The sequence below is a fragment of the Ornithorhynchus anatinus genome, chromosome 3, assembly GCF_004115215.2.
Source record: "Ornithorhynchus anatinus isolate Pmale09 chromosome 3, mOrnAna1.pri.v4, whole genome shotgun sequence".
Classification (NCBI taxonomy): domain Eukaryota; kingdom Metazoa; phylum Chordata; class Mammalia; order Monotremata; family Ornithorhynchidae; genus Ornithorhynchus; species Ornithorhynchus anatinus.
This window is the reverse complement of record NC_041730.1, coordinates 96,064,210-96,077,588: the sequence shown is the minus strand read 5'-3', so window position 1 is coordinate 96,077,588 and position 13,379 is coordinate 96,064,210. Positions and strand designations below refer to the sequence as shown.

General features: G+C 43.1%; 1 protein-coding gene across 2 annotated transcripts in view; it reads left to right on the top strand.

Moving 5' to 3' along the window:
- The window catches only part of FAM13C (family with sequence similarity 13 member C), a 126,694-nt gene that overhangs the window by 84,962 nt on the left and 28,353 nt on the right, over positions 1-13,379 (top strand). For both annotated transcript variants that reach the window (XM_029059499.2, XM_029059498.2), the window contains exons 6-7: positions 9,913-10,123; positions 11,175-11,310. In XM_029059499.2, coding sequence (XP_028915332.1) covers positions 9,913-10,123; positions 11,175-11,310 — 347 coding nt within the window. The remainder of the gene's footprint in view (positions 1-9,912; positions 10,124-11,174; positions 11,311-13,379) is intronic.

The following is a 13,379-nucleotide window of genomic DNA, read 5'->3' as shown; positions in this document are numbered from 1 at the left end:
CTTAGCACATAGTAGATACTTACCAAATAAGACAATCGTCATTATTATTACTATCAGTAATAGTATTAATACTCACAGCCATGAAGACACAGGGTGTGGTTAGTCAAAGCTACTGGAGCTGGTATGATGAAATAACTCAGGGATTATGAGTATACAACAACATTCCATAATTATTACTATTGTTATTATTATTATTCTTGGGAGTCAGAAGTTCATGGATTCTAATCCAGGTTCCACAGCTTGTCTGCTGAGTGATCTTGAGTAAGTCACTTCACTTCTCTGGGCCTCAGTTACCTCATCTGTAAAATGGGAATGGAGACTGGCAGCCCCACATGGGACAGGGACAGTGTACGACTCCATTTGCTTGTATCCACCCCAGCGCTTAGTACAGTACGGCGCTTAGAGAATAATAATGTTGGTATTTGTTAAGCGCTTACTATGTGCCGAGCACTGTTCTAAGCGCTGGGGTAGACACAGGGGAATCAGGTTGTCCCACGTGGGGCTCACAGTCTTAATCCCCATTTTACAGATGAGGGAACTGAGGCACCGAGAAGTTAAGTGACTTCCCCAAAGTCACACAGCTGGCAACTGGCAGAGCCAGGGTTCGAACCCATGACCTCTGACTCCAAAGCCCATGCTCTTTCCAGTGAGCCACGCTGCTTCTCATACGTGGCTCAGTGGAAAGAACCCGGGCTTGGGAGTCAGAGGTCGTGGGTTCTAATCCCGGCTCCGCCACCTCTCAATTGTGTGACTTTGGGCAAGTCACTTAACTTCTCTGGGCCTCAGTTACCTCATCTGTAAAATGGGGATTCAGACGGTGAGCCCCATGTGGGACAACCTGATGATCCTGTATCTACCCCAGTGCTTAGAACAGTGCTTGGCACATAGTAAGCGCTTAACCGATACCAACATTATTATTATTATTATTACAGTGCCTGACACGTAGTAAGCCCTTAACAAAAACCATTATTATTATTATTATTATTATCATTAATAACATCTAATGATCCTGACTAAAGAGAGGTTTATGGTGTACTCGTCATGGCAGTGCATATCAAATTCAGGGACACGTGTGACAAATGGTGGAATGCCACAGCTGAGGTGATCCAAGGTGACTCAAGAAGCTACCAAACCAGGGACTTCTCACAACAATAATAGTAATAATTGTGGTATTTGTTAAGAACATACTATGTGCAAAGCACTGTGCTGTTGGGGCACATACGGGATACTCAGATAAGACCCATTTCCTGTCCCTTCGTGTGCCTCACCATCTAAGGGGAGAGAGAACCAGTATTTAAGCCTCATTTTGCAATCAGGAAACCAATGGCCAAAGAAGTGACTTGCCCAAGGTCATACAGCAGGCAAATAGCAGAGGCAGGCTTAGAACCCAGGTTTCCCAAGTTCCAGCCCTGTGCACTTTCCACCAGGCCATGATGCTTCTGTCACATCATTACAGAATGCTATCAGGCCCCGTACACTCTATCTCAAGTGTCTTCTGAAGAGAGAAGTTGCGGTAGCTTTGACCGAGACGGGGAGGATAATCTCCCTGTGATATCAATGAGATGGTGGCACTGGGTCCCCTAAACGGTTGTTAGGAAGTCTGTCTAAGGACCAGGGGCCCAGAGCTACTTCCTCCTCGAGTCATTAATACCACCCTTACTGGCTAAGTTGTGGTGAAAGAAAGAGATGAAGCATGGCCTTACAGTCAGAGGACTTGGGTTCTAATCCCGGCTCTGACATTTGCATGTTGCGGGACCTTGGGCAAGTCACTTAATTTCTTGGTGTCTCAATTTCCTCATCTGTAAAATGGGGATTAAACACCTGTTTTCCTTCTCCTATAAACTGGGAGCCCGAGTGTGGGTTAGGGACTGTGCCAACCAGATTATCTTGAATCTACTCCAGGCTCAGAACAGAGTTTGACATATAGTAAGTGCTTAATAAACATTATTATTTTTATTATTATTCTGCTGCTGCTGCTACTTCCTAAGATGTGTGATCGTGACCCAGGAAGCTCTGGATGGGAGAGTAGAATCCATTAGTGTTTGCTTTTTAAAATAAAATAGTGTAATAGACTGTGACATTTTTCAGGCGGTTGATAGTTGGGTACATTTTTATAGCACAAACCTTATCCCACTGTTTGTATTTATACTCGGTGGTACTGAATCAAACTTCATTTTATGTCTAGAGAAAGATTTCTAAAAATGTTCCTCCTGTAATCCTTCAGGAAAGAACAAGAGTACAAACAGATATATCTTCAGAACCATCTAGAGGTCTGGATCTATATTTACCAATAAAAGCTGAATCAGAGGATGTAGTGCTCATAATATAGATGGGATAGATGAATGAAACCCCGGTTATAGGATGTGGGATAATAATAATGTTGGCATTTGTTAAGCGCTTACTAGGTGCTGAGCACTGTTCTAAGCACTGGGGGAGATACAGGGTAATCAGGTTGTCCCACGTGGGGCTCACACACTATTAATCCCCATTTTACAGATTAGGGAACTGAGGCACAGAGAAGTTAAGTGACTTGCCCACAGTCACACAGCTGACAAGTGGCAGAGCTGGGAGTCGAACTCATGACCTCTGACTCCGAAGCCCAGGCTCTTTCCACTGAGCCACGCTGATCCATTTCCTTGATCCGATTCCCTGGGCTGCCTTCTGTCCAGGAAAGAGAGAATCTGGAACTTGGCATTGCTTTGCAAGTCTAATCAGTAATAGCAATAACTGTATCTTTTTATTATCCTCTCCCTTAAAACTGCTCTGTCAAAATTTAAGGGAAATGATTTCTCTTTATGAGAGGCTTTCTCCTCCTCTTTGGAACTGGGGAATGGATCTAAATTTTAATTTTCTTGCTCTTGAGATATTGGCTTAACATTAATGAAAAGTTTCATATATTAATAAAAAGGCGGGGAGAGCATTTTTACGATGAATAATTGCCAACAGCAGAGCCCACACGGTCCAGTCCGACACAGAGCTTATTGCATTGAACTCGTATGGATTTTAACAGAACCTCAGTAAGACGCTGCTAGATGTATGGGAGAGTGTGAGCATTTGAAGTGATGGTACGAATGTTTCTGAGCTGGAACCCATCTTGAAGATTTTATTATCATCCATGGTATTTATTGAGCGCTTACCATGTGTAGAGCACTGTACTAAGTGCTTAGGGGAGTACAATACAAAAGAGTTTGCAGACACGTTCTCTGCCCACAATGAGCTTACAGTCTTCAGAAGGAGGTAGATATTGATATAAATAAATAATTTATAATAGATAAGTTTTAATGATGGAACATAAGCAGCAATCTCTGAGACTTTGATTTTTTTTTTTCCCCACCCACTTTACCAACTCTCCCCAACTTCTCTCCTTCCTCCCTGCTCACTATAGTTGCTCCCTGAATAAGTCTTAACTTGTACCCATCCTCCTCTTTGGCATCCGTCTCTCTTTTGTGTGTGTCTTTTTGTCTGTCTGTCTTGCTCACCCCTGATTCTGCCTCCCTTATCATCTCTCTGTCGCATGCTCCATCTGTGACTGTGTTGGTGAATGTTATTTGGATTTTCCACCTTTCTGTGTTTATATCTCTATATGTCTTTGTGATGGGGGAGAGGAAAGGGATTGTGTTCTGAATTCTCTGTGTGAGTGTTACTGTATCTCTATCGATATAGTTATGTGCTTGGCTATCCTCTATGTGGCTCTTTCTCAGGGTGTTTTGCTTATTTTCCTCCTCAACTCTACTGAGCATCCTACAATCTGTGGGCTGTCACTATTGGAAACCTGAAATCCGTTACTGCCAGTTGTCACTAATACCAACAGGAAGGAGATTCCAGCTTTTTAAAGCAACAATAATAAGTATAACAATTGATGTATTTTATGAACTTACTGTATTCTAAGTGCTGGGTTAAAGAATTATCAGATTGGAAACAGTCCCTGTCCCAGATGGGGCTCACAGTTTATATAAAACCCATTTGACAGATGAAGAAATGGATGCCCAGAGAGGTGAAATGGCTTGCCCAAGTTCAGATACAATAGATCAGTGACAGAGCAGGGACTAAAACCCAGGTCTTTTGAAGTTCAATCCCATGCTCTTTCCACTAGACCACACTGCCTATTAGTTGTTTTTACTAGTAATGAAAGCTGGTATTGGATTTTGGGTTTTCACTTTAACATAGATTTATTAAGTGCCCTTTACCATATAACAGTGTTCTGTACACAGTAAGTGCTCAATAAATATGATGGAATAAATCAATGATATCTGGGGGTCTACTGCATACAGTACACAGACATAAGCTCTTGGGAAATACTGCAGAAACCCAGGCACAAGATGTGAAAAGTGCAAGTACAATACAGGTTGATGTAAAATGCAAGGTTCTTCAGGGAATGGAGCTTTCATATGAAATATTCAAAATGAGCATGTATCTGCCCTGGTTTTTCCATTTATGAGGGTTGAGGTGAATAATTTGGACAAGTGGATTTAACATCTTTGATATCCAGCGACTGGGGCAACTTGGTACCCTGTAACCCATTCGTTGCTTTGCCTAACCTGATGATCTTGTATCTACCCTAGGGTTTAGTACATAGAAAGAGCTTTGTAAATACCATTATTATCATCATCATCATTACTGTTCTTGTGGAATGAGAGAAGGGTTAAAGGCTAAAGGGAAGAATAGTAGCAATCACATTGCTCCTTCTTGTCCTTTGTTTCAAAAAATGACACTCCCGACTGTAGAATCGTATCTGTACGTGTGGGGTGTGACTAAGCCGGATATGATAGACGCTCTACTCCACATCTTAGGCATGAAAAGGTACTGTGTTGCCTACATAGCAGAATTCAGTGACAGCATTAAGTTCTCTTTTGCCAATAACCTCTGTTGTGCATAGGTGGTAATAATAATAATAATGTTGGTATTTATTAAGCGCTTACTATGTGCAGAGCACTGTTCTAGGCTCTGGGGTAGACACAAGGTAATCAGATTGTCCGACGCCAGGCTCACAGTCTTCATCCCCATTTTACAGATGAGGGAACTGAGGCACAGAGAAGTGAAGTGTTTTGCCCACAGTCACACAGCTGCTGACAAGTGGCAGAGCTGGGATTCGAACACATGACCTCTGACTCCCAAGCCCGTGCTCTTTCCACTGAGCCACACTGTAAGCTGGTCCCTAACAACAGTTTCCTTCAGGTTTGTCAGCCCAAAGCCTAGTGTAGAATCTGCAGAGGGATTGGTAATCATCTGATTGCTTTCTTGAATATGTGCCTCAAGAGCATGAATATCAGTGTGCAGTAATTTCAGAATGACTGCTTCAAAGATTCTTGAAGATTCTCAGAGCCGATAGGTTTGGGGAAATTTCCCAGTTAATTGGAATCATAGTCTCACTCCTGATTCCAAGTTCCTCATTGCTTTCCGAGAGTGACAGCACTGAATAAGTTAAGCAGTGGTGGCGTCAGACCAAAATACTGCACAGCAGATATGATCTATTATTTGTGTAGCATTTGACACCATCATCAAACCAGGACTTGGGAAACCGTTAGGAACACTTTTTATGGTATTTTATGGTATTTTTTACTGTGTGCCAGGCACTGACCTAAGCACTAGGATAGGTATAAGCTAATCAGGTTGGACAAAGTTTGTCCCACATGAGGCTCACAGTCTAACTCATCATTTCACAGATGAGGTAACTGAGGCACAGAGAAGTGAAGTGACTTGCTCAAGGTCACACAGCAGACAAATGGCACACTCACTATTAGAATTCGGGTCCTTCTGACTCCCAGGCCCATATTCTATCCACCAGGCCATGCAGTCTCTCATTTGGCTGCCCAAGGAAGTTCACCAAGATTCCTAGGCTGCTGCAGGATGGCATAGTCCATCGAGCTAAAATTGAAACTGCCCCATCCCCTTTTCTCACAGTCCAACCTTGATTAATCTAAACAAAAATGCATAGCTTCCCTTCATGTTCAAAGAACATGCCAAAGACAGTGAAATTATCCCAATTAGGTGTGGGGGGTGGCTAAAAAAGGTCAAGGAGAAGCCATTCCCCCAACCACATTGCTTATACAGCAGGCCTGACCCTTGGTTGTCTGAAGTCCCTGGCAACATTTTGGCTTTTGCCTCCTTGTCTCAAGTTCCTCCTTGACAAGAGCTTCTTCTTACTTGATGGCATTTTGCCATACCAGCCCATCCTCAGCAATTGACTACCAGTTTTCAGCTGCTAGTCAGTCGGTCAGTCAGTGGTGTTTATTGATTTTCTTATATGCAGAACACTCAACTAAGCTCTTGGGAGAGTACAATATAACGATATAACAGACATATTCCCTGCCCACAACAAGCTTACAATCTAGAGGGGGAGACAGACATTAATATAAATAAAATGACAGGTATGTACATAAGTGCTGCGGGCCTGGGAGGGGGATGAATAAAGGGAGTAAGTCATGACAAGGCAGAAGGGAGAGGGAAAAGAGGAAAGGAGGGGTTAGGGATCTCTTGGGGGAGATCTTCCCTCAATAGGGCACTGAAGGAGGAGAGAGTAATTGTCTGTCGGATATCAAGAGGGAGGGCATTCCAGGCCAGAGGCAGGACGTGAGCGAGAAGTCGGTGGCAAGATAGACGAGAGCTGCTTAGGACGCAGCATAGTCTGTGACTTTGCCAGTGTCTTTACAACATTTCCTCCCTCCTCGTTTCGATTCCCCAGTTTCACCTCACCTACGGCAGGGATAAAGACAGATCATCAGTGACAGGAATATCTTCCATCATTAGAGCAACAGCAAAGTTGATGGTCATTGATGCTGGTGTTCCCTTCATTTCCTACTAATGGGTGCTCAAGGGAAGCCAAGAAAATCCCCAGGTGTAGGATCTATTGGTAATTTGGGGTGATTTTCTGAGTCACATCACACAGCCACCTGTGACTGGAATTGGGTGACTGGGGTTTTATGACCTCCTCCGCTGCTGACTTACCTTTGGGCAAGTCTCCTTCCTTCCTCTTTTAGGACTGCTGATTCCAGCTAGCAAAAGGATTCAACAATCCCGGGAGGTCTGAAGTAGGATTATACAGAGTTATTGATAGATAGGGAGAAAGGAGATAGACGAGAAAGGAGATGGGTTCTGCATCGGGGTTTAAAGGTCTTAATGGAGATGAAAAAGCCATTGGTCTGACAGTTCTGACCTTATCACTGTCCAGTTCTGATGCTGGGAGTCCAGGCTCAGTCAGGGAACAACAGGTCCAAAATGACTTTCAGGCTGTCCTGGTTTTGTCCCACAGTTCAGAACTTGTGTCAATCGATTATTCAATGTTGTATTTTTTCCATGGCATTTGTTAAGCGCTAAATATGTGCTAAGCACTTTGTTAAGCACTGGGATAGGTAAAGCTAATCAGCATTTTGGACACAGGTCCCTCCCACATGGGGCTCACAGCCTTAATCCGCATTACACAGATAAGGTAACTGAGGCACAGAGATGTTAAGTGACTTGCCCAAAGTCACATGACAGGCAAGTGGCAGAACTGGATTAGAATCCAGGTCCTATCCACTAGGAGGTCCCGTGCTCTATCCACTAGGTCATGCTGCCTCTCTACTGAGCACTTATTGTGTGCAGAGCACTGAAATACGCACTTGGGTGAATACGTTTTAACAGTTAGTAGACACGGTCCCTGCCTACAAGGAGCTTACAGGCTAGAGGGGCATTTTATAATCTAGAGTTTCCCAGTTTCCCAGTGTGTCCCTGCAGTGAGGTTGGATCTCTGTTTCCTCTTCATTAGAGGGAGATCAGTCTGGCTAATATTGAATGTCAGAAAGCTATTGATGATTTGGGCTTCTCAGACCCCTTGGAGTGGACATTAAAATCACAGCTTTATGGGGGTTTTGAAAGGAATAGGCATTCTGTGTGGTTGGAGACCCGGTGCTTTGCTTATCATGAGATTCCCAAGAACCATGAAATGAATACAGAAAATAATACAATTTTCTTGTCTTGTTATAGTACATTGGAGACCATAAATGAAAAGTTGCTTCTTTGTGGACTTCGAAGGAAATTATTTGTTCCAGAGGGATTATTCGATAATCCTGGTTTCTGGAGCTGTTATCAAAAATCTCTGTATGAGGTTTACTGAGTAAATTGGACTGCAATAGGGTATTCATGGAATGATTCAAATCTATTGGACAGATACATACTTTTCTGTCTTCTGGAAGTGTTAGAGAAGCAGCATGGCTTAGGGGCAAGAGCCCTGGCTTGGGAGTCAGAGGTCATGGATTCTAATCCAGATTCCACCACTTGTCTGCTGTGTGACCTTGGGCAAGTCATTTCACTTCTCTGTGCCTCAGTTACTTCATCTGTAAAATGGGGATCAAGTCTGTGAGCCCCACGTGGGACAACCTGATTACCTTGTATCTACCCCAGCACTTAGAACTGTGCTTGGTACATAGTAAAGGCTTAACAAATACCATAATTATTATTATTATCTGTGCCCCAGGAAAGTCGACTAGCTCTAGAGAGTCTGCCTCAATCCCCTCTGTGTAAACTATACCTCCTTCAATCATTTTCCCTCTCCTTCATCTCCCACTCCTCATTTAGGCTCTCCCTGTTCTTCCCCATCCTCCTGTTAATAACATTTGTAAAGCACTTACTATATGCCAAGAACTATATTAAGCATAGGAGTAGATACAAATAATCTGTTTGGATACAGTCCCTGACCACATGAGAACCCCAGTTTAAGGGGGAACAAGTATTTAATCCCCACTTTACAAATGAGGAATCTGAAGCACAGAAATCTTATGTGAATTGCCCAAGGTCACAGAGTAGGCAAGTGGCAGAGGCAGGATTAGAAGCCAGGTCTTCTGATTCCCAGACCTGTGCTGTTTCCTCTAGATCATGCCATGACTCAATGCACTGTATCTGTGCTCCTGACTCCCCAACAGGCAAGATTCCTACCTGACAAAGAGGGGATACAGTTCAAGCGAACATTATGTCCACTCATCTCTCCCAAACGCTTCCATGTTCCCCATTCTAATAATAATAATAATAATGTTGGTATTTGTTAAGCGCTTACTATGTGCAGAGCAATGTTCTAAGCGCTGGGGTAGATATAGGGTAATCAGGTTGTCCCACGTGAGGCTCACAGTCTTAATCCCAATTTTACAGATGCGGTAACTGAGGCACAGAGAAGTTAAGTGACTTGCCCACAGTCACACAGCTGACAATTGGCAGAGCCGGCATTCAAACCCATGACCTCTGACTCCGAAGCCCGTGCTCTTTCCACTGAGCCACGCTGCTTCTATTTCAGCTCCCCCTTTCCTGTCTCCCCCCCCCCACCCCTGGCCTTCTCCTGGTTTTTTCCCAGTGAATTTGGACATACTTCAGGTTAGGAAGAGGCAACTATGTTTTCTTATGGGTGTCGTAAAGCTGATTTTTATGTCTGGAGGAAAAAATCAATGATATTTCTCGTACCCTTAATGCTTTTCTTTTACCTTCATGAATGTGCAGTATAAAAAACCATCATTAAACCGTCATTGTTCTTTTTATTATCAGTCGCCTTTTCACTGGTCCATCTGCGTTTACTCTGGGCAATCCATCCAGCTCGCTTGTAGAATTTCCTTTGTTCCCTGAGTTCACGTCTTGTAACAGATATTGCCATCTGGTTGCAGAAATGTTCATTTTTCTCCAAAGAATGGACCTGAGGGTACCTGGGCTTCACAGCTGACTCTGAGACCGCAACTTCCTGGGCTGTTAACGCACTGCCCTGTGAAATGGAAGCAATGCTAGTCCCCACCTCTCCGCTTCACAGGGGCATTGACAAACCCTAACGAGCATTTTCCGTCAAAGGTTGTTAGTTCCTTAAGGAAGGAGAGAAAAGCAACGTCTCGCTTTCAATATTTATGTACTTTCAGTTCATGACAATAGTGCAAACCTGCTTGATTTATCATCTCTCCCCAGAGCCTGTGCTAGCTCATAAAGACTGCCGGAATGAAGCGGACAGTGGCTCGGAAGAACCCCAGACCTTAGGGACCAGCCGCCTGCTGTATCACATAACCGATGGAGATAATCCCCTCTTGTCACCACGCTGCTCTATCTTTAGCCAAAGCCAGAGATTTAATTTAGACCCGGAATCTGCCCCTTCTCCGCCAAGCGCTCAGCCGTTTATGATGTAAGGCAAAGCGACTCTGTAAACATTCTATAATTACCTCTTCGTAATGAACCGTGTTTGAAGCTTGGTACTTTCCAAATATTGTGCTTTCTCCTGGGGATGAATTCTGTTCTATTTATTGATTCAGTATTTTGGCCTGCTTGCTTTGATTGGAAAATGTCCTAGTAACACCTGGCTCGTTCAAAAGCGATGTTTAGGCAAAGCTGCAAACACAGCTTTATTAAAACTGTGCCTACCTGATGACCTTGCATGGAGCAAACCTAGGATTGGTGGGAAAAAAAATATGATAGAATTCACGGTGGTCTTAATGACTATAATGATGGTTGACTGGTTAGTGATCAACCCATTAGAGAGATTTGTTGCTAGGATCTTCTTTCCCACAATTCAACAAGGAAGAGCCCAAAAGCATTGGGTTGGGGCTATGCAGACTTTTTCATTAAGATGGTGTCCATGTGTGACTCACTCCCAGGTGGCCTGGGAATCTGTCCCTTTGATAGCTGTTGCCCAAGGGTAGGATAGCTCTGGACTGTCCTTCCCACCTATCAGCCAGCTTTGTATCAGCCAAAGTAGCTGGGGGTTGGAGGATGGAGAGGACCGGAAATGCAAGCTAGCTGTCTCGTTCAGACAAGCAGATCTGGGGTCAAGAAGACATTTCTCTGCTGAAATATTCCCTTAAAAATGACTCTTCCCCAGGTAGGGGAGACCCATTCTCTAACTTGGCCCCTTTGTTTATGAACGCTTCTCACTGTATTTGATGAAATGGATGTAAATTCTAGCGTACGGATTTTGCCATTTGATTAAAGCCCAAGATGAAGGCATAGAAGGAAGCCCCATCTAGAAAATTTCATCTTTAAGTCGCCAAGAAAATAATAGGCGATTATGACACTTTATCACTTCCAGGTGGCCCAGTTTGTATCACTTCAAGATAGTGTACTCTTTGGTCCAGTTTTGTGTTCTGGAGAACTTAGTTTGAAGATTAACTCTCTTGTTGCCGAGATAACTTATTTTTGAATAAAACCCTTACTAATCCTTATTCATCTCACTTTTGTAGGCCAAGAAGCTCTTCGAGGTGTAGTGAGGCAGGCAAGGGACCCCAGACGGTCACCCAACTTACCAAACACATTCAGAGTCTCAAGAGGAAAATTCGGAAATTTGAAGAAAAATTTGAACAAGAGAAGAAATACCGGGTAAGACCCTGCTGAGTGAAATAAAAAGCAGGCAAGAGCTGCTGCCCTTCATTTTTGAAGAAAAGTGTAAGGAGGGGCTTTTATTCATAAGGGTGGTCAGAAGGAGTAGACCACCGTTGCTGTTTTTCCTCCCTAGGTCTGCTTCTGACTAGGTGATGCCTTGCTGAGCTGGTCCATGGAATTTGGCAGAGGCCTACAAAATCATAATAATAATTATGGTACCCATTAAGTGCTTATTATGTGCCAAGCACTGTTCTAAACACTGCATTAAAAGTTAGGTTGGACACAGTCCCTGTTCCACATGGGGCTCACACTCTTAATCTCCATTTTACAGATGAGGTAACTGAGGCACAGAGAAGTAAAGTTACTTGCCCAAGGTCATACAGCAGATGAGCAGCAGAGCCAGGATTAGAACCAATAACCTTCTGACTCCCAGGCCCGTGCTCTATTCACTAAGCCACACTTTTTCTTGTGACGGATGTAGTGGGGGCACAGATGGAATCGTCACATCAAATTCCACAATGCCGAAATGAAGAAACACAGAGGATAGTAGGTTCAAAACGAAAGGCTAAATGTGACATGGTAGGTGGTATCCACCAGGATCCAGAAAATAGCAGCAGAAAGCATCAAGAAGGGTTGGGATAAATTCATGGTTGAGGAGTTTAGAATGGGAAATTTAGGCAGGCAGGCAAAAGGGAAAAATTAGGGATGTCAGATGGTACATCCCATAAATATTAGTACAGATATCAAGAATGGCAGCAACCAGGTTGGAGGTCCGAGACTTGCCTGGGTTAACCATAGGTTGGGCACAGTCATGGCCCTTTTTGATGTTTTTACTTCTGTCTTCTGCTATCACATTCTTCCTGAAATTTCAACCCTAATAGGACTGCCCTAGGTTGGTGGACAGGAGAATATTGCCAATTTGAACATTTTTTTTGCCTCAGAAATAGGAGACTTCTATTTGAAATGCCCTCCTGGAATCTGGCAGTTCTTCATTTTTCTCTAGTGGTGAATTTGTCCTAGAAAAATATGAAAAATTTCTAAAAGCTCATCTAGGACCAAGATTTTAGTCCAAAAAATGGAAGAGACTGAATAGTCATCATCATCACCAATTTATTGGGTGCTTACTGTGTGCAGAGCACTGTACTAAGCTCTTATTTATATATAAATGCATATAAAATATATACATATATATTTATTACACTGTTTTATTAATGATGTGTATATATTTATGATTCTATTTAGATGGTATTGATGCCTGATTACTTGTTTCGTTTTGCTGTCTGTCTCCCCCTGGATTGTCTCTATCTGTTGCCGAGTTGTACATTTCAAGCGCTTAGTACAGTGCTCTGCACACAGTAAGCGCTCAATGAATATGATTGAATGAATGAATAAAGCTCTTGGTAGAATATAATGTCACAGAGCTGGTAAACACATTTCTTGCCCACAATGAACTTACAGTCTTGAAGGGGAGACAGACATTGATGTAATAAATAATGTATAATTAAATACAGGTCTTCACTCCCAGGATTTGAAAGAAATCCAGCAGGGTCTGCAAGAAATCAGATAGCATGTCCAGAAGGCATTTGAAATTTTCTGCCTCATCCTCATTACTATTATTAGCCCAAGTGACATGGACACTCTAGGTGGGTTTGTACAGCAGAGGTCTGGATTTTCCAATCAAATCAATTTATCGAGTGCTTACTATATGGAAAGCACTGTTCTAATCGTTTAGAAGATTGCAATATAAGGGAGACATTAGACATGTTCCCTGCCTACAAGGAGCTAACAGAGTAGAGACTTTCCATCTTAGTGATCTAGAGAGTAGCTGCTCAGTGGCAAGATTCCCTGGAAGAGGGTTCTGTTGTGGAATGTGAGTGGGACCAGTGCCAATTTTAGAAGCTACTAGTTAGTTGATGGGCCCAGAGGATTTTTCGATCTCTTGGGCCAGGCGGAGTTTTCACCGGAGTGTTGTTATTCGGCTTGTTACTTTCTGTAAGCAGCAACTCTGGAAAACCAAAGGTATCGTGAACTCAGGACACACTATAGCTTTTCCAGTTCCACTCCGG